This window comes from Equus asinus, chromosome X (assembly GCF_041296235.1).
Source record: "Equus asinus isolate D_3611 breed Donkey chromosome X, EquAss-T2T_v2, whole genome shotgun sequence".
Lineage (NCBI taxonomy): Eukaryota > Metazoa > Chordata > Mammalia > Perissodactyla > Equidae > Equus > Equus asinus.
The window spans coordinates 103,035,547-103,056,741 of NC_091820.1; the positions used below are offsets into that span (position 1 = coordinate 103,035,547).

General features: G+C 38.9%; 1 protein-coding gene across 5 annotated transcripts in view; it reads left to right on the forward strand.

The window, feature by feature from the left end:
• Positions 1–21,195, forward strand: part of TMEM164 (transmembrane protein 164) — a 166,700-nt gene that overhangs the window by 55,394 nt on the left and 90,111 nt on the right. For 4 of the 5 annotated variants that reach the window (XM_044764240.2, XM_044764242.2, XM_044764239.2 and 1 more), the window contains one exon: positions 13,133–13,182. In XM_044764240.2, coding sequence (XP_044620175.1) covers positions 13,133–13,182 — 50 coding nt within the window. Of the gene's footprint in view, positions 1–6,830; positions 10,261–13,132; positions 13,183–21,195 lie in introns of those variants that run through there. The other variant, XM_014831055.3, reaches the window with a different exon arrangement.

A 21,195-nucleotide genomic window follows, 5' to 3' on the forward strand; every position in this document is an offset into this window, starting at 1 on the left:
CACCACTGCAACTCAGGAAGTTTCATGTTGACTTGTTTAAAGGTCATGTTCCTGGGAGGGGCTAAAACTGTAATTAAGTCTTGGTTTGCTGTAGTAGAGGCCATTTGGGGCCTGTTCTTTCTTTTCTTTTTTTTTTTTAACAGTACATCACATCTTTGTATTCACCAGGATGTGTATCCTTTTCTCTCACTACTGCTGGAGCAACATCAGTGACAATTTCTCTCTTGGATGTTCTTGTTTTCTAATCCCATGCAAACACTGTTTGTGTGCTATGACCATGTTATTCTTCTGAGTTTCTTGTTAATCTTCTTGATAAGATTTGGAAATAGCAAATATAGTTAACAGCAATATAGTTACAATGATTCTCTCACTGAGTGCTCTTTTTGGGTTTGTTCCCAAATTCTAGTGATGTTTCCAAGCAGGGCTGCCACGAATGGCTATGCACTGCACAACCCTAGGAGAGGGTGCCATTCACATAGACTATAATTGAATGGCGCCACTAGGGTTGTGCAGTGCACAACCTACACAACTGTACTCGGCAGCCCTGGCATAATGTAATGTCAATGCTTTCTTTGTCGAGGACAGGGTTTTGGGAGAGGTAGAGAGTAGCAGTTTGGAATCATTCTCAGGGACTTAATAAGGGGGCTGAAGCAGTGAACAGCTGCTATGACTAGGAAAGGAAGAAAGAATTGCAGTTGTGGCCTTGGGAGCATTATTCTCTGGCAGTGGCAGCCATTGTATGGGAGAACTACTTACCCTCATTCTTTCAGTAAATAATTTTGTGAGGGCTTACTATGTAAGGGTTGAAGAACATGGAAAGATTTGCATAGGAGGGAGCATTTGAACTGGGCCTTATGAGAGGAACAGGATATAAACACATAAAGATAAGTTGTGCGGAGAGAGTTCTAGGGGAAAGGAACAGCAAAAGGGGAGACAAAGATGGGAAACTGCATGGGGTATGTGGGAAGGGTGAATAATTCATTTTGGTTTGATAGAAAGGCATGTGAAAAAGAGCAGTGAGCGATAATGCTGGGTGGGGGTCAAATGATGATGGAGAAGGGAGGGACTTGAGTGCCAAATTAAGGAGTTAGGACTTTATTCAACAAGCAATAAGGAGCGATCTGAAGTTTGTTTTTCTTTTTTGAAATAGTTTATTGAGGTAAAATTCACTTCCTGTGCAATTCGCCCATTTAAAGTGTTCAATCAGTGGTTTTAGTATAGCCACAGGTATGTGCAGCTACCACCACAGTCAGTTTAGAACATTTTCATCACCTCAAAAAGAAACTCGAAACCATTTAGCTGTCACTCCCCTACCTGTCCTTCCCCTACCTCCCTTGCTCTAAGCAGCCACTAACCTGATTTCTGTCTCTATGCATTTGCCTCTGTTGGACATTTCACAAAATGGAGTCATATAATATATGGCATTTTTGACTGGCTTCTTTCACTTAGTATAACATTTTTAAGGTTCATCCATTTTGTAGCATGTATCCGTACTTCGTTCCTTTGTATAGCCAAGTAATATTCCATTGTATGGATATGCCATGTTTGTTTATCCAGTTGTCCATTGATGAGTATTTGGGGGTATTTCCACCTTCTGACTATAAATGATGCTGCTGTGAACATCCAGGTATAAGTTTTTCTGTGGACATGTCTCCTGTGGATATATCCACAGGAGTGGAATGGCTGCGTCGTATGATAACTGTGTGTTTAACCTTTTGAGGACCTGCCAGACTCTCTTCTAATGCTGCAGCACCATTTTACATCCCTACCAATAGTGTGTGAGGTTTCCAGTTTCTCCACATCATCATGAACATTTGTGATTGTCTTATTGATTTTCGCCTGGCATTTGGGTGTGAAGTGGTAGTTCATGGTGGATTTGATTTACATTTATTTCCCTAATGACTAATGATATTGAATACCTTTTCATGTGCATATTGGCCATTTGTATGTCTTCTTTGGAGAAATGTCTATTCAGATCCCTAGCCCACTTTTTTATTCTTTTTTTTTTTTTTTTGTAAGGAAGATTGGCCCTGAGCTAACATCTGTTGCCAATCTTCCTTTTTTTGCTTGAGGAAGATTGTTGCTGAGCTAACTATCTGTGCCAATCTTCCTGTTCTATGTGGGGTGCTGCCACAGTGTGGCTTGACACTTGGTGCTATGTCGGTGCCTGGGATCCGAACCTGTGAACCCCAGGCAACCAAAGCAGAGTGTGTGAACATAACCATACACCACCAGGCCAGCCCTCTTAGCCCACTTTTTAACTGGGTATTTATCTTTTTATTTTTGAGCTTTAAGAGCTGTTTATGTATTCTGGATACTAGACCCTTATCAGAGATAGGATTTGCAAACATTTTCTCCCCTTCTTTAGGTTGTCCTTTTACTTTCTTGATAGTGTCCTTTGAAGCACAGAAGCTTTTGATTTTGGTCAAGTCCAGTTTACCTATTTTTTCTTTTGTTTTTTCTTTTGTTGCCCGTGCTTTTGTTGTCACATCTAAGAATCCATTGCCAAATCTGGGGTCGTGAAGATTTACCACTTGGTTTACTTTTGTGAGTTTTATAGTTTTTGGTTTTACATTTAGGTCTTTGAGTGATTTTGAGTTAATTTTTATATATGGTTGTGAGCTAGGGTTACAGACTTCATTCTTATGCACGTGGAAATCCGGTTGTCCCTACACGATTTGCTGAAGAGACTCCTCCTTTCCCGTGAATGGTCATGGCATCTTTGTTGAAAATCACTTTTGAGGGTTTATTTTTGGGCTTCAGTTCTCTTCCATTAGTCTATATATCTATCCTTATGCCAGTAGCACACTGTCTTTATTACTCTTGCTTTGTAGTAAGTTTTGAAATCAGGTGGCGTGAGTCCTCCTACTTGTTCTTCTTTTCAAGATTCGTTTGGCTATTTGGAGTCCCTTGCAGTTCCATAAGAATTTTAGAATGAGCTTGTCAGTTTCTACAAAGAAGTCAGCCGAGATTCTGATAGGGATTGTCTTGAATCTGTCATCTGAAATTTTTAAGAAAGACTGTAACATGATCAGGGCTCTATTTTAAGAATAGGAATGTGACAATACTGTAGGGACTAGAGTGAGGAAGGGGAGAGACTGGAGAACTGCAGATAAGTTGGGAAACTATTCTAGTCCTTTAAGGAAAGGATAGGGACTGAGGTGGGAAAAAGATAATGAGGATGGATTCGAGATATACTGCAAAGGTTAAAAGTGTCAGGATGATAGGACTTGGGGACTGACTGCATGTAGGGGCTGAGAAAGAGGGGAGGCAGCAAACATAGCTCTGAGGTCTGAAGATAGGCTACGTGATTGGATAACTACTTTTTTTAGCTTTATATTTTAAAATGATTTTCGACTTACAGAAAGTTGTGAAGATATTACAGAGAATTCGCGTATACCCTTCACTCAACTTCCTCTAATGTTAACATCTTGCATAATCATGGTAAAATTATTAAAACTGAGAAATTAGCATTGGTGCTATGAACTAAACTATAGACTTTATTCCAATTTCACCAGGTTTTCCAGAAATGTCCTTTTTCTGTTCCAGGATCCCGCATTGCTTTTAGTTGTCGTGTCTTCTTGGTCTCCAATTCATGACAATTCCTCAGTCTTTTATTACCTTGACAATTTTAAAGAGGATTGGTCAGTTACTTTCTAGAATGTCCCTAATTTGGACCTATCTGATGTTTTTTCATGATTAGATTTGGGCAATTTCATGATTAGATTTGAGCAACTGGGCACAAATACCACAGAAGTGATGTTGTATCCTTCTTGGTGCATCGTATCAGAAGGTACATGATGATATGATATGACTTATTACTGGTGATATTAACCTTGATCGGTCAGTTAAGGTGGTATCTGGCAGATCTCTCTGCTGTTAAGTTACTCTTTTCCCTTTGTAATTAACAATTATCTTGCTTGCAAAATGATAATACTAATTACTAATCATAGCATCTATCAGTGATTTTTGACTGCAACAGTTATTGCTGCAGTGTTTGTCTAATGGTGATTTTCTGTTTCTCTCATTCCTTCTACCTTTATCAGTTGGAATTCTGCTGTATGGAAGGGCTGTCTCTTCTCTCCTATCTTTTGAGGGCACAGGTAGAGAGAGAAGAGGTTAGGGAAAGACAGTGACAAATTCAGATTTAGGCATGTTGGTCTGAGGTACCTGTGTGACATCCAGATGGAAATATCCAGAAAGCATTTGGCATCTGCATAGAAATAACAGTTGACGTTAAGATATTGGAGGCAAGTACTTTATTCTTTCCATTTTAGAAATGTGGAAACTGAGGTTCCGAGTGAAAACCTGAGGCATCGTGGGAAATAAAACTGGCAAGGCATCCAGGGGCCACATTGTTGAGGGCCTTGATTACCCTGCAAATGACTTTGGACTTTATAAAATGTCTCACCAATGCAAATTTAGGATTTGTAAGTAGGGAAAGATTGATAATCAGATCCTAGCTCTCAATCTCCTATAGCACTGTGTAACAACAGAGAGGCATTTAATATCCCAAGTAAATAAAATCTAAGCACCTGAGTTCTATAGGCCGTTGCAAAAAAAGGAGAAGTGTTGTCTGGAGTTATTGGAGAAGGCTTTGTGGAGGAAATGGAGCTTGCCACGGGCTTAGATAGAATTTGCGGTGAGAGGAGAAGAGAAAGGGCATCCTAGAAGGATGATGCTATCAATAGCTCATACTTATTTTATTCCTCACAGTGTGCAAGGCACTGAACCAAGCACTTCAAGCATTTCATCCTCACATCTACCCAATAAGATAGTACTATTGTAATCCCTGTCTATAGATGAGGAAACTGAGCCTAGATTGGTTAAGTATTCTTCTTGTAGGTAGCTGGAAAAGGGAAGTCAAATAATATATCAGAAGCTTATTATGCAAGCGTGGAATTAGAACAAGTGAAGTTAGATGAATTGAAAGTTTCATATGAGCTGTTGCTGATGTAGCTCACAGTAGGAATGGATTTTCTATTAAGATCAGAATAATTATAGCTACTATATATTGAGTGTTAGCTATGTGCTAGGCATTGTGCCAAGCGCTTTGCTTGCTTTATCTCATTTGATCCTCTTCAAAACCTTGTGAATTACATAGGTACTATTTTTATCCCTATTTTAGAGATGAAAATGCCTTCAATCTCTTGCTCAAGGTCACAGTGCTGGTGCGTGGCAGGACCAGCATGTGGACCCAAGTCTGTCTTGACTCTAAAGCCCACACTCTTAACCACTTAGTGATGCTTCCATCCTCTTAATAGGGATCAGTTTGCTAATGGGACAAGAAAACTTGATTTTTATGAGCTAAGGTTTTCTGGCTCCTAGATAGTGCTTGGGTGTGGATTCTGCCAAATATGCCTTTGTGACTCTCTTTGTTCTATACCTCAATGTTTGACCAAACCCATGGTTTTTTTAGGTATAATTCAAGCACGTTGAAATCTGGTCTTTCAAGTCTGGGAACAGTTTGGCTTTAGGATGACCTTACAACTTTATTAATGTGTTATATGTTGATTTTAAAGCCTAACTCTTAGTAGGTACTCTTATTTCCATTTTGCCTCAATTCTTGAGGGAAGGCTCTTTGTAAACTCCTTATACTGACAAACCGTTGTAATTTCTCAGAAAGAGGCAAACAGAAGGAATTAATGGGAGGATAGAGGATGGCCATTAAACTGAAGGCTTCCTGGAGAAAATGATGCTTTGTTTTGTATTTGAAAGGTAAATAAGAATTAGCCAGAAGAGGAAAGGTGAGAAGACCATTCTGGAAGAGTGAATAGGATTAGCAATGATACAATTTCTAGATATTGGAGATTTAAATTTTTAAAAATAAAATTATGAAAATATTAGGAAAACAATAGATGACTCTTTTGTAAAAGACTTTCAAAGCATGACATCAAAGACAGAAGCCATAAAGGAAATGACAAGTACGTCTGATTACGTAAAGATAAAAAAAAAGCTTCTGTACATCAAAAACTACCATAGGCAGAGCTACAACAATGACAACCTGGGAAAAACATTTGCAATGAATGTCAAATAGTCAGTATTAAATGTTGTTAAAACATAAATAGCTCTTACAACTCAATAAGAAAAAGAACATACCAGTGGAAAAATAGGCAAAGGCCACAGATGGTCACATCCCAAAAGAAGAAATATAGCCAAAAAACATGTTAGAAAATGGTTCAGCATCTTTGGTCATCGGAGACAAGCAAGTTAAAGCAATAAGTTGTGCTATTTGTGTTGTAGGGGAGGAAAAATAATTTCCCTCTACCCTTCTAGGTTCTTTGCTGAGACAAAAGAAAATTAAAAGATTAACAGGAGAAAAACAGAAGTTTGATAACATGTATACCTCCTATATACACGGGAAATACCCAGGAAAACTGAGTAACTCCCCAAAATGGCCCAAGTCACCACCTTAAATATCATCTCCAGCCAAAGACAAAAGAAGATGTAGGGGGCAATGATGGGAGGTTTCCAGGAAAAGCACAGTAAACAAGGGTATGGTGGTTATGCAGAAGATCTAAGTCCATGCCTTCTCCAATGATAAGAGTTTCTAGAGATTGAGTCATCCTCCTCTTCCTGGTGCAGGCAGAGAGGGGGACACCCTTACAAACAGAAATTTCCCTTATAAATGTCAATATCTTTTACAAAAGGATAACTTCTACTCAGTTTTCAGAGCTTCTCCTGTGTCTGCTAGTTTTTAAAACATAACCAGCTCAAAATAATTCCTATGCCAAAGAGACATTTTTAGGGGGGAGCAAAGTCTGCTTTCCTGCAGTGTTTTGTCTTTTGAAAAATGATAATGACCTGTTGGCTAGGTTGTAGCAGACCATATGTAACATTCTCATTTGTTGTTGGCAGGAGAATAAATTCAAAGAAATTTCCTGGAAGGCAATTTAGAATGATAGATTAAAAGCCTTAAAATGTTTATTCATTTTAAAGACCTAGAAATTCTCCTTCTACAAACATAGACTAAGGAAATAGCAAAGGATCTGAAAACTTAGATATAACTTACATGGGCAACAGGAGGAGATGGGTTGAGTAAATTGTTGCACATCCGTATAATTGAATAAAATGAAGCTATTAGAAAATGAGGGTGTGGAAGCATGTTTATGACATGGAGTTTGTTGGGGATATAGTTTGCATTAATGCATGAGGCCACTATGCTGGAGAGAGATGGGGTCTGGAGTAGAGAAAGCCTTGCCTGCCATGCTAAGGAGTTTGAGTTTTTTCTGTAGTTACTGACGAGCCATTGAAGTATTTTAAATGGCCGATCAGAGCTGCATTTTTTCCCTCTTGTATCAGTGTGCTTGGAGGCCTGAGACCAGTAAAGAGATTATTGCAGTGGTCCAGGGAGAGACGATGAGTGCCCCAAAGTGTGAACAGTAGTGAATAGAGCCCCGGCCAGACTTTGGGCAGCCCAAAGAATGGATTTTTCCTGTGGTGGGTAATGGTTATAAGTACTTGTCCATAGGAATCCCCAAATAGCTGTGTGCTGTCATAGGAGGGGAAGCCAGGAGAACTGGAGCCAGAGGGCTGGGCCTGGGAAGATCTTGTGTCAGGCCAAACACCTCTCTCCTGTCCTTCTCGCACTCTTGTTTCCCTTTCATTTAGTTTTCCCATCCCCCTTCACTGCTTAATGTGGCTAGCCCTTCATTTAGGGTGGTCTGTTGTGACTGGCCCTCCTTCCCAATAACATTTCCCATAATACTAGCACTTCTTCCTGTGAACAAAAATTAAATTCTTTAGGCATTATGAAAATGGGAGTTTATTGACTTGAATGTTGAGGTGGAGCAGAAGTTGATGGGAGGCTGGACAATGATGCCAGTGAACTTGGGGCTGATATGACTGTGGAAAAGGAAAAGGAAGTGGGACAAGTGTGGCTGAGCTGTTGAGTAGGGAAGTTGGGAGCCTGGAATCAGAGCGGTTCAGCAGTAGAGGATGAACTGGTACAGCTGCTGGTGCCTAGACTGGGTGCTTAGCAAAGAGCTGAATTTACAAGTTTCTGGACAGGAGAACCTTTGAGTAGTACAGTGAACTTTTCTGAGGAAGCTGAGAGAGTGTGGTTTAGAATGGAACCTGTGGGTTTTTCCCAGAAAAAAACAGCCAAAAAAAGACCTCAGTTTTGTAAGGGTTCATGAATTGCAAGCACCCAGCTGACCTGGGAATGAGGCAGTTGGAGCTAAGACAAGCCTGTCTTTAGGGAATGCTGGACTCTGAAACCCATCTGTGTAAATATAATTTGCTGCCCAACTGTTACCAAATCAGGTTCATTTTGCCTGTATGAAGAGCCAATCACCAAGACTACAAGTTTGCAGCAGAGAAATGGTTTATTTACAAGGCAACCAATCAAGGAGATGGGAGAACAAATCTCAAATCCACCTCCCCCACAAATGGAATTAGAGACGTTTATAGGATAAAGGGGCGGGTTGATCTGAAGTGTAGGAATAGATGATGGGAGATAAGGAGGAGTGAGGTAATTGATGACCTGCACAAGTGTAGTCAAGCTTCATGGCTCCTCATAGGGCACATGTTCACAAAATGGTGGCGTTACCATGATCTGAGGGTGGAGTTTTCAGCTCCTTGACATCAAAGGGTCACCTATCAGTCATCCCTGCAGGCCCAGTTGATGAGTTGGTGGTGTCAACTGGCCTGAAGTCCATTCTCAGTTCCTGAAAAACTTAAGCACCCCACCGGTTACCATGGTGACCCAAGCATCAGAGATGTTATCTATAGGGTGGGCCTTAGTAATGCATTATCTAACTACCTTTTCAAACAGCCAACTAACTGTGGATAGGTAAAGCAAGTTGGCCCCCTGTTGGTTTCACAGTTAGGTTTGTGTTTTGAGATGTCTCACCTCGTAGAGAGTAGATCTTGTGAGCTGTGAGGTGGCACAGGTGTGGAGCCATTGGGCTGACTGCCTGTGTGCCATGGGGTCAAGGGGCAGGGCTAGAGTCTAAAGAAGAGAAACACTCGTGAGGCCTGGACTATGTCAGGTGTGAGATGGAAAGTGTTCTGATCTGGAAGTTAGGGGACCTGGGTTTTTGTTAGAAAGCTTGTCAGAGCCTTTTCCCTGGGTGTCTTCCTCTGTAAAATGGGATTTAATAACAAAGCCCTGCTTACCTCCCAGGTGATGGAAAAATGGAAGTGCTTTGTGGCATTTCTCTGTATGCTCCCTGCCCATGCCCTTTTCTTCAGGTGCTGAGCTGGGCAGATTTCAGCATGAATACAAAGTGCCAGGTTGGTGCCGAGATATGCTCAGATGCATTCTCATCTTCCTACCGTCCTTGTTTGCACTTGCAAGAGTCCTCTCTTCCCACTCTATTTGCAGCTAAAGGGATGGTTTAGCTTTCTGTCTGCTAGTACAAAACACATGCTACCAAAATTTGGAGGCGATTGGCAGCTAACCAAGGGAGAAGAGCAGAGATATTCAGGCCAGGGCTGGGGGCCTTCGGACCTCTGAATTAAAATGCCATTTTCACGTGGCTCCTTTGGTTAATGCTGATTATGGATGTGGCTCCAGCATGGCAGAGCAGGGAGGTTCAACGTAATATCTTTGAAGTTGCTAAAGGAGGCCATGAGTTTACTGGAAATGGAATATGATGAATTTGGGGTCCTTTTTCAAATCTGCTGATTTGATATGTCTACATGTATCTGATTCAAAGATTGCTTGAAAAAGATACTTTTTATCCTGGTGATGGAAATAGACAGGCAATCAGATGAGAAAGGTCAAAGCGCTAGTTGGAATGACGTGGCCACATGAAAGTAACTGTTGGAAAACTTATTTACAATCAAGTCTAAATTAGCTGCCTCAAAAGGAGTTAGATCTATAATTGAATGGAGGATAATCCGAGAACTTACTGGGTTGGAACTGGAGACTTGCTCCCTTTAGGAGGTTTCTGGGCTTCTGGCATAGGGCTGTCATGGATCAGAACCAGTCAAATGGAGCTTTTATAAGGAAATCTGCCCTCAAGAATCTGCTCATCTCCTCTTGTCTGTGCGTCTAGAAAAGCACGAGTTAACTATGGGGCCCAGTGGCGCATTTTTACCTCTCTGTTTAGCATGTTGGAAGTATCTTGGGTATTCCAGAAGGTCAGGAAGGCTGCTGGCATGGCTCTGCGGGGACCCTAGAAGTATTGAGGACCTCCCCAAAGTGGTTGGGGGCCCCTGCCCACCCTGTGTACTGTAGCTTCTGAGGGTAGCCTTTGATGGGACTGATGCTGGGTAACTATGCGCAGCCTCCAACTTGATCCCTTGCCTAAGGTGAGTAACTTCACTGCTGGGTCAGTGGTAAAGAATACCAGCTTTGTTTCTTTCTTTCTTGGACTGCTCCTGAGGGCTGGGATGGGGAATTGGAGATAGGTCAATGAATGTTTAGATGATTGAAATTCCAAGTCACCAATCTTTATCCTAAGCCATTAAGGTCAGATGTATTTCAGAAGTCAGAATATTTTTATTTTAGAAATGCAATACGGTGCGTGTAGAGTATTTAACATATATCCCCAGTGGGATCTGGGACAGCACCCCATAATCAATACACTATTTTTATGGAAAATGTATGAATATTCACCATAAGTGGAATAAATAAAGTCTGTAAATAGCCACAGCTCAGTTCAAATCATGTTTTGCTACCAAATTAGCTTTGAAAAAAGCAGACTTTCAGTTTTTAGAGCTTTTTGAATTTGGTGATTGCTGATAAAGGGTTGTAGACCTGTAATTGTCATTGGATTTTCACTTTTAATCAAATTGGTCCACAGGGGGTAAAGGCACAACCTCGGAGGGGTTCTCTCATGAGGTATTGTGCAGGGGATGGACTCTTGGCTGTATTCCTTTCAAGACCCTTTCTCTTTTTCATTCTTCCTTCGCTTCCTCTTGGCAGGGATTCAAGCAGGTTCAAGATATGTCTTTCCTTATAGAAGTTTTTCTTATAGTACCCTTTCCTTCTAAATGTAGACTCTGATGGAACTGAAGAAACAAATGCTCAAGAATGTACACATAGAGAAGCCAAACAAGTCCATAATGCTGATAATCTATATTAATAAGTGCCTACAACAAGATAGGGACACATATCAATGATTTTGTAAATCGTACCATTAAATCACTGTAGGTGAAGGAACTTCACAAACACGACTTTCATTCCTTTGTCAATCCTCAGTCCTGCTGAGTGTTTTTGATCCTGTAGTAGTTCAGGGCAAGGTCAAACATTTAGCATGTCTGGCTGCCAAGAGTGGTTGAATCTCCTGGGGTGTTAGTTAAGCATGCAGATTCCTGGAGTCCCAGACTTCTGGAATCATCATTCCTAATGGAGGAACCCAGGAATTTGCATATTTAACAGGCGCTCTTCAGGGGTTTCTTTGTTCCTCTTGAGAACCAGTGCTTTGAAGGTCAAACTGCCACAGCGGAGGTTTTAGAAGGCTCTAACCCAGGCCTAGGTAAAACCAAGTAGGATGGAACTGATTTGTCTCTTAGAAGGACAAGGTTCTCTTCATTTGCTTTGACCTGGGAGGAAAATAGAAGAGTAAAACCACATAGTCGTGCTTAGAAACAAACCAATCAAATGTGGAGGGGGGCGGAGAATTTTCCCTCTACCCTTCTATGTCCTTGGCTGAGACCGCCCTGCAACAAAAGACAGATTAACAGGAGAAAAACAAACAGAAGTTTAATAACATGTATACCTCCTGTATACACAGGGGAGACCCAGGAAAACTGAGTAGCTCCCCCAGTTGGCCCAAGCCACTACCTTAAATACCATCTCCAGTTAAAGACAAAAGATGACATGGGAGGGTGCAGTTATGGGAGGCTATCAGGAAAAGCACAGTAACTGAGGGTATGATTGTTATGCAGATGTAGGTCGTTGCCTTCTCCATTGATAAGAGTTTCTAGAGATTCAGTCACCCTTCTCTTGCTGGTACAGTACAGAGAGGGAGATACCCGTACAAATAGAGATTTTCCCTTATAAGTGTAAATGTCTCCTGCAAAAGGGTAACTTATACTCAGTTTTTACATCTTTTCCTGTGTCTGCTGATTCTTAAAAATAATCCTTATACCAAGCCAGCCCTGATGGCCTAGTGGTTAAAGTTTGACCTTCTCACCACTTCGGTGGCCTGGATCTGGTTCCCAGTTGCAGAACCACACCACCCGTACCCTTCTGTCAGTAGCCATGCTATGGTGGTGGCTCACGTAGAACTAGAAGGACCTACAACTAGAATATATAACTATGCACTTGGGTTTTGGGGAGGAAAAAAACAAAAAGGAAGATTGGCAATAGGTGTTATCTCAGGGCTAATCTTTTCCAGAAAAAAAAAAAAGAAAACACAACCCTAAAGTTGTTCTAGGAACACTCAGTGGAGATGTGTTATATTTAAAAAAGAAAATAATCCTTATGCCAAAGAGACATATCTTGGCGTGGCAAATTCTGCTCCCCTTCAAAATTGAAGAGAAGTTTGGAGCCTGGGTTGGCAATATTGGTAGGGTTGCCAGATAAAATATAAGATGCCCAGTTAAATTTAAATTTCAAGTAAACAATGAATAATGTTTCAGTGTAAGTATCTTTCATGCAATATTTAGGATATACTTATACTAAAACATTATTCATTGTTTATCTGAAATTCAAATTTAATTGGGCATTTGTACTTTTTATTTACTAAATCTGGCAGTGCTTGGCTATTGATTAATCCCCCTTCCCCCATGGGAAGCACATCAGATGGTATTGTGTACTTGTCCTATGCTCAGAATCTATTTCTATTTGTCCTGGGTTAAAAGCTTCTGAGACTGACTACCTGTGTCATATTGAACTTGAAGAGCTGAAAAATTGAGTCTTGTTCTAGAGGTTTAGAGGAAGTGTTCTAGAGGCCAAAAGGGCCTAAGAAAAGCTCTCCCCTTCTCCTACCCTCAAACACTCCCTCACTCTCCATCTCTCTTCCTCTCCCCCCTCACTATGACACACAAACACGTAGACGCATGTGCAAACACAAACATGTTTAGAAAACCACCTGCTTGCCTTTTAAATTTTTATATTACATTTTTTGTGTGAGTTTGGTTATTAATTATTATTATGATTATTATGAAAGTAAGATTGTCTCACTGCATCCAGCATTTCTCTTGATAACCAGACTTAATTCTTTTTCAATTGCAGATCTTTCTCCTGGCCTGCCCTCCATGTCCGGGAGCCATCGTCGTCTTCAAGTAAGGGAAAATTGATTTTTGCTCTGTTGCCATTGCTATTCAGGCTGTTTTGTCTGTTTGATAACAAAGGATGATGAGCACATTGTTGTGAGTGCCTTGGACCTGCACCACTTTGTCTCTGGGCTTCCCAAGGGACAAAAGTCTATGAGGGCACAGGGAAACATGGAAGTGTTATATGTGGAGTAATTTTTGTCAAGCCCTGACAATCCTTTTTAGCGATTCCTTGTGGTGGTGGGTTATGCATGAGGCATGCTCCCTTAGAAGGTTGCTGCCCTCCTAACGTTTCTCTTGAGAGCAACCTGGGGTCAGACAGCTTCCCTCCTTGCCAAAATCTCTGCATTGTGGTCCTGCTGCTCTTCCCTTGGAAGGGCTTTATTCTTGTGTTTTGATTTTGTTTTTCTTTTTCTGAAAGCGCAAATTAAAGTGAGGAGAAAAACATATCACCTTATTACAAGTCCTGACTTTCTTAAAAATAACAAGCATCAAATCCATTTAAGTGTATTACAGGCAAATCATGTTTATCTGAAGGCAAGTTTGCTTAAATGAAATTCTCAAGAGTCCCAGAACCCTCATTTTAACCGTGAGTTGTGACCATCTCACTTATGAAGCCTTTTATTAGAGTTGCTCATGAGAAGCTAAATCGACCAAATTAATTTCATCTCTTTTCCCCTTCCCTGACCTCCATTTTGGAGCTGTTCCTGAGCAGTCAAATGGCTGCAAGCCAGAGGGAGGGGACAGGAAGTAAAGAGCCCAGCAGATCCTTGGATAATTGAGAGTGGTTTAAATGGCTTTCTGATTTACTTAAGTCATTAAAGTGTTAGGTAGGGGGAAAATATACCCCATTTGCTGCTTCAAATAGCTCCTTAGAATAGCCACTTAGTGTCTTGCCTTAGGTGAGTAGCTTTCTGCTAGCTGAGGGGGAATGGATCTTGATTTTGTACATCTGATACTTGCACAGCCCCTAAGCAGAAGGGGCGTTTAACCTTGTTTCCCTCCTTTGGTTTCCCAAAATGAGCTCAATTTTTCAGTGTAATGTTTTTAAAATAACATTTATTGGTTTTATTTTATTATTATAAAAGGAACAATTCTCATTATGGAAAATGCAGAGACACATAAAGGAGAAAATAAACATCACTCCGAATCCTACCACCAAGAGATAATTTTGGTTATTGCCTTTCTTTTTGTAGTAAGCTGACATCGTAAGATAAGTTTTTTTACTATATCTTTTCTAAATTTAATTTAATTTGTATATACATTTATACACATAAAATACATGAATATGATAGCTGGATTTATGTTTTTATTATAGTGGACCGTTTTTTTCCCTTTGTTTTGTTTGCCCCCTACCTCTACCTTTCTCACCATCCCTGTATATCACCAAACCGGTATGAACCCTTCCATATTTTTCTCCATACTCATAGGGACACACCTACACAAATGGGTTTTGGAATATTTGGGTGTTTTTATTCACTGTTTGTTTTACAAAAATAGAATCCTGTATATGTTTTAATACATCGTGCTTTTTTCACTCAATATCTCATGGGAATCTATCAAAGTCTGTTAGTATAGCTCTTATTCTTTTACCAGGCTGCAAAATATTTCATAGATTCATAATAGTTTATTTAGCTATTCCCCTATTACGAACAATTACATGTATTCTTTCCAGATTTCTGCCACTATAATCAATCCTGAAATAAACATCATTGTGCGTATGCCCTTATTTAATAATATTATATATATATATGCACATACAACTGTTTATATATAAATATATATATTTATGTTAAATACTTGCATATTGATTTACAAAAACAGGCAGTTATAATTCACTTTGCCCTTTTTTATGTAATATATGAGATTACTCTTTTCTTCATATCCCTGCTGGCATAAGGCGTTACGGTTCTTTCATAATTTTGACAACTTAATGGATGTATCTCCTTGGCTAGTAATGAATTTCTGTATTATCTCGTATTTTTCTTTTCCAATTAAATTTGCTCGTTGAATTGTCTGTTCATATTATCTACCCATTTCCTGTGAATTTTTTATATTTTTCTTAATTTTTAAGACCTCTTTGTTTATTTCGGGTATTGGCTTTCTATCATCGTTATAAATATCTTTTCCCAAGTCTGTATGTATTGACTTTGCTGCTGGTATATTTTTACACATAATTTTCAAAATTTTTTCATAATGTTTTGTTATATAGCTTCTAGGTTCTCAGCCTTGGTTAAGACTGTTTTCTTAAAGATGGATAATTAGTTGTACTGGTATAATATATTTAATAATCTGTACTTTTCCCTGTGAACTGAACTACCATCTTTGTCACCTATTAAAATTTTTATATATTAGGATCCATTTATGGATTCTCTTTTCTGTTTCTTCTATTTGTCTGTGCACCCAAATTGTGTTGATTTGATTGAGTTAGCTTAAAAATACATATTGTTTTGGTTATTCTTTGGCATTTTTTCTTATGTACAAATTTTAAGATCACTTTCATTCAATTTTCCCCACCAACCCTATTGGGATTCTAATTAAAATTGCATTAAGTTTCTATTTCAATCTTGTGAGAATTGATTTTTAAAAAATTATGTAGCTTTTTTTAATCTAAGAAATGATATTTCTTTCCATCTGTTCAGATCTTGTTTTACACCTTTCTTGATACATTTGTTCCTAAAGAATTAATAGCTTTTTTGTCCATTATGAGTGGAATATTGTCCTCTTTTCTATTCCTAGATGCTTATTGCTAGAAAAGGAAAATGTTATTGATTTTAGAAATATTTCTTATATCTAGCTATCCTGCCAAGCTTTCTTGTTAGTTCTGGTAAATTTTGTTTTAATTTTACCCCTTTTTTGAATGGTTATACCAGTTATTTCATTTTCTTCTATTTTTACTTTTGCTAGAAACTCAAAGACAGAGTTCCATAAAAATGGTGCTGGTGGGCCACTCTGTCTAAAACCAGTTTTAAATAGAAATGTTTTTTGTGTCTCTCCATATTTGCTGTTGCTGTTTGTTAAATAGTCTATTATATTTAAATAGTTCCTACATTTACTTAGAGAAATTTTAAAAGGGAATGGTTGCTGTATTTTATCACATGCTTTATCAGTGTCTGTTGATCATGTATTTTTTTCCATTTAATTTTTTATATAGTGAATTATGTCAATAGATTTTCTAATTTTGAACCACTCTTAAGTTACTGAAATAAGCCCTGCTGATCATAGTGTATTATTATTTTATTACATTGCTGGATTCTATTTGTCAATCTTTTATTTAGAATCTTGCCTCAGTATTCATGAGTGAGATTGGAGCTGTTCTTTTGGATTTTTTTGGTCAGGTTTAAGGGTTGAAATTATGGTGGCTATGTAAAATGAGCTCTAGAAGTTTCCTTTTTTTCCTCTGGCCTGGAATACTCTAATTACCCTTAGAATTACCCTTAGAAATTAGATAAAGCTCAATTGTGAAGCTTGTCTGGTCCTGGTGCCTTTTTCAGTTGGTAGACCCTTAATCACCTTTCATAATTAATATGATAATTAATCTATTTGAATCTTTTTGAGTCAATTTTGGTCGTTTGTATTTTGCTGGGAAATTATCCATTTCTTCTAAGTTTTCGGATTTGTTGCCATGAATTTAGTTGAGCATGTAGTATCCTCTTATTTTATAATTTTAAAAACTGTCTTCTCGTCTGTAGGCATGTCTTCTTTCTTGAGCTCAGTCTTGTCTGTTGTTGTGTTCTCCCCCATATTTTATATTTTGGTCAGGTTAGTAAGCATGTTACCTATTTTTGATTGCTTTATAGAACCTGGTTGTGCATATATTTATCCTTTTTACATTATATATATATATATTATATATATGTTACTTAATTTTCAGCTTCTCTATTGATTTCCTCTTCTTGTTGTTTTTCTAATGTCTCAAGATGTGCATTTATTCTTTTACTTTTTCTCTTCTTTTTGTTTAAGATTTTTATCTTTTCCTTTTTCTCCCAAAGCCCTCCGGTATATAGTTGTGTGTATTTTCAGTTGTGGGTCTTTCTAGTTGTGGCATGTGGGATGCTGCCTCAGCATGGCTTGATGAGTGGTGCCATGTCCATGCCCAGGATCCGAACCAGCAAAACCCTGGGCTGCCGAAGCAGAGTGTGTGAACTTAACCACTCGGTCACGGGGCCAGCCCCAAACTTTTTGTCTTATTTAATCATAGTTTTCTATTCTGCTTTGTTCACTTAATGATACCATAAGTTTTTCTCCATTTAGTTATAAACTCATTGTCCACATCATTTTTAAATTAAACTTTATATTTTGAAATAATTATATAATATATAATATTTCATATCATATTGCATCATATCATAATATAGATGCAGTTGTAAGAAAAATATGGAGAGATCCTGTATACTCTTTACCTAGTTTCCTCCAGTGGTAACCTCTTGCAAAACTGTAGTGCAATATCACAATCAGGATATTGACATTGATACAGTCAAGATACAAAATAGTTCCATTAGCACGAGGGTCTATCCTGTTGCCCTTTTATAGCCATACCCACTACCCTCCCACTTGTACCTTATCGCTGACCCATGGCTACTAATCTGTAATCCATGTTTATAAGTTTGTCATTTCAAGAATGTTATATAAATGGAATCATACAGCAATCACCTTTGGGGTTGGCGTTTTTTTTTTTTTTTTACCTTAGCATAACTCCTTGGAGATTTATCCAAGTTTTTACCTTACACATCATTTTTCATGGGTACGTATTATTCCACTGTGTGGAAATACCATGTACAATGTGATGTTAAAAATCACTATTTTAGAAAGTAGACAGCTCTTAAAATAACAACTCCACATTGCATTAGTATAGCTCATTACTGTTTTCAAAGTATATTGTCTTAAATGATCTCGTTGAATCCTTCCAATAATGCTGTGAGATAGGAAATACATTATCCACACTACCAATAAAGCAGTTGGGGCCAAGGGATATTAAATAACTTGGCTAAGATTACATAGTGGCAGGGTCTGGATTCCCATTCTTCCTTTTCCTGCTCATGCTCATAAATCAGGTTTGCTGTGTGCCTAGGCATGGTGGGAAACACTTAACATGGATTATCTCATTGAATGCTTCCAAGAAGCCTATGTGGGAGGTACAACTAGTATCCCCAGTTAGGTCAAGAAAACAGAGGTTCAGAAAGGTTAAGTGACTTAAGTGGCCTGTAAGTGGTACAGGGGGGATTTGATCCACTATCTCTCTGACTCCAGAGCCAGTGCTCCTAATCACTACCTTATGTTGCTTAAGTGAATATTTTCTGCTATCCTATTATTATTTAAGGGGTTAAAACCATGAAAGCATCCCATTTAAAATCCCATAAATCTGAATGTAGACAGATGGTCACTATTGTGGTCTTTAAGCCACTGTGTTCTGTGGGTTCATTGACTAGCACTGTATACTCATCTCCTGTTTTTTCTAATAGCCCTTTGCTGTGCCAGCAACACGTGAGTTTGTTTGCTTCCCAGCTAAGCAGAGGCTGGCATGTGCTTCGTGGAGGCATGCCCAGTCACTGCAGGAAAGGGGTATGGTGTGCCCGCTAGGCTGCATGTCTCATGCTGGGCAAGGGCTGGCAATTCTCTTTGTGATGTGGAAGGGGCAGGGTTCTCCACAGGGTTCCCTTGGTGCACTTGACAAGAGGGTTTGCCGGTCTTCTGGCTGGGTCCCAGTGTGCTTCATTTATATGCCCCTCAGTTGACATGGGCCTTGCTAATACTGCTCTAGAAATGCTGCCTCAGTGGAATGCATGCATCTGTACCGTGGGTCTAAGATTGAAAGGGGTTTCTACATGGCCCACCACCACAGTGACCTTGGGCATGGTACTCTTTTGATCTTTAACATCTCCAACTCTTGGAACTGCAGCCTGGCAGCCTTCAGCTTCTGAAGGCCTCTTATCCTGTTCTTGGCTCCTCATCTCTGTGGATGCTCATATAGTGGCACCAGAATTGCTTGTTGTGTTGTGTCTGTTCATACTGTGCTGTTCTGTGTCTCTTTGAATCTGAGCCATTTTCTTTTTTACTCATTTGGCTGTTTTGAGTGGTTCTTTCCTGAAGAGCTATCTACCAGTACCTTCAGTGTCCAAGGCACAGAATTCTTTCTCTCACTCAGGTTAGGGTAAAACCAATATATCCTTAGGGACCATCCTGTGCTTATTATCCTACTACTTTGAAAAAAACTACCTGTCTCAATTACCTTTAGGGAGCATACCCAGTTCCGTAATATGAACCAACCTGCCTCACAGGTTCTTAATAAATAAGGTGCCCTTTGAAAATCTAAGGGAGAGTAAAGAGGGCCATTTTGCAATGTAGCCAGGTACTCCCCAGTTGCCCCCACGTCTCGCTGGTGGCTTCTTTTTTTCTTTCTCCTTGCTCTTTTCCTCAGTTTTTTTTTCCCTTCAAATTTCATTGTAGAAAATTCTAAATATGTATGTATTATGCTTATTACTCATTATATATTTTAATTTGTGAATTGTCACTTCATGTTCTCTTCCCAGTTTTTATACAGGTTTTTTTTTCTTCTTGTTGATCTGTGTGACGTGTCCATATATAAAGAGTATTAATTCTTGATCACCTTTGCAGTAAATATTTTCCCTAGATTGCCTTTTAACTCGTTGATGATGCTTTTGATGTATATTTTAAGTTTTTATTGGTCAAATTGATTGGTTTTAGACCAATTTGGTTTAGATTGCCTTTAGACCATGGTAATTTCTTCCAGTGCTTTTATGCTTGCTGCTGTCAAGAAGGGGAAAAATTCTTCCCCTGCCTTCCCTCCTTGGTTCTTTTGGCTGGTGGAATAATTAAAATGACATAAGACGGAGTCACAGAAGAAAATCAAATTTAATTATGTACACATGGGAAATCCACATTAATATAAGAGATTTCAAAAACAGTCAGGCAAAATGAGGTATATATATGTTATTCTAGACTAAGGAGAAGGGGCTGAGTGTCTGAGATTTCAAAGGGAAGAATGAATTCACAAGAATGAGAAGAATAAATATCTGGTGAACAAATGTTTGCCACGCCTTGCAGAGACAATGGGACATGGAGAGGACTTTGATCAAACAGGTCTTGCTGGGTTCCTCCCTATCTACCACATCTAGTTCATGCTCTACCATACTTATCTATGGTGATAGCTCCTTCCTTGAACGGGTCATCTATCTAAATTCTTGTAGGCAATTATGGGAGAAGGTCAAAGTTTCTCCCTGAGTCTTTTGTTTCTTAAAAATAATCAGCCTAGGATACCAATACCGAGCAAGCCAAGGAGACACATTTTGGGGTGGCAAATATCGCTGTGCTATGAAGAATTTTCCCATTCTAAGATCAGATAAAAAAATCTAGTTTTTCAATCATTTTTTAAATATTTAGCTGTCAGTTCATCTAGAATTCATTTTGCGAATGGTATGAGGTAAGGTTAGAACTTATATTTTCCCCCAAATTGTGGTTTATTTGAGCACCATTTGTTGAATAACTATTTCCCTATGATTATTGTTGTTATATTTTTATCATACATAAATTCTTATGTATGGTAGGGTTTATTTTGGGGGCTTGTTGTACTATTCCATTGATGTCTCTGTTGAGTTCTCCACCGGTTTTGTACCCTTCTATTAGCAACAGCCAACAGGTCAGATTTCTCTTTGCTATTCTCCCCAGCCTCTTAATTTACCCATACCTTTTTCTTAGCTAGTCTGAACCATTTCTTTCCTTCTGAATGAATTTAGAATGTTTTTGTCATATTTCCCCTCAAATCCTACTAGTTTTGATTGGAATTACTTTAAACCTAAAATTTCATTAATGTCATTACAATATTGAGTCTCCCCATCCAGGAAAAGACATGGTAAATTTCTTAATTTATTCAAGTTTTCTTTTATGTTCTTTAGGGGTGTGTGTGTGTGTGTGTGTGTGTGTGTGTGTGTGTGTATCCAACATATTTCTCACTAAAGTCATTCCTGGACAGTTTGTCATTTATGATATCATTTTATTACATCT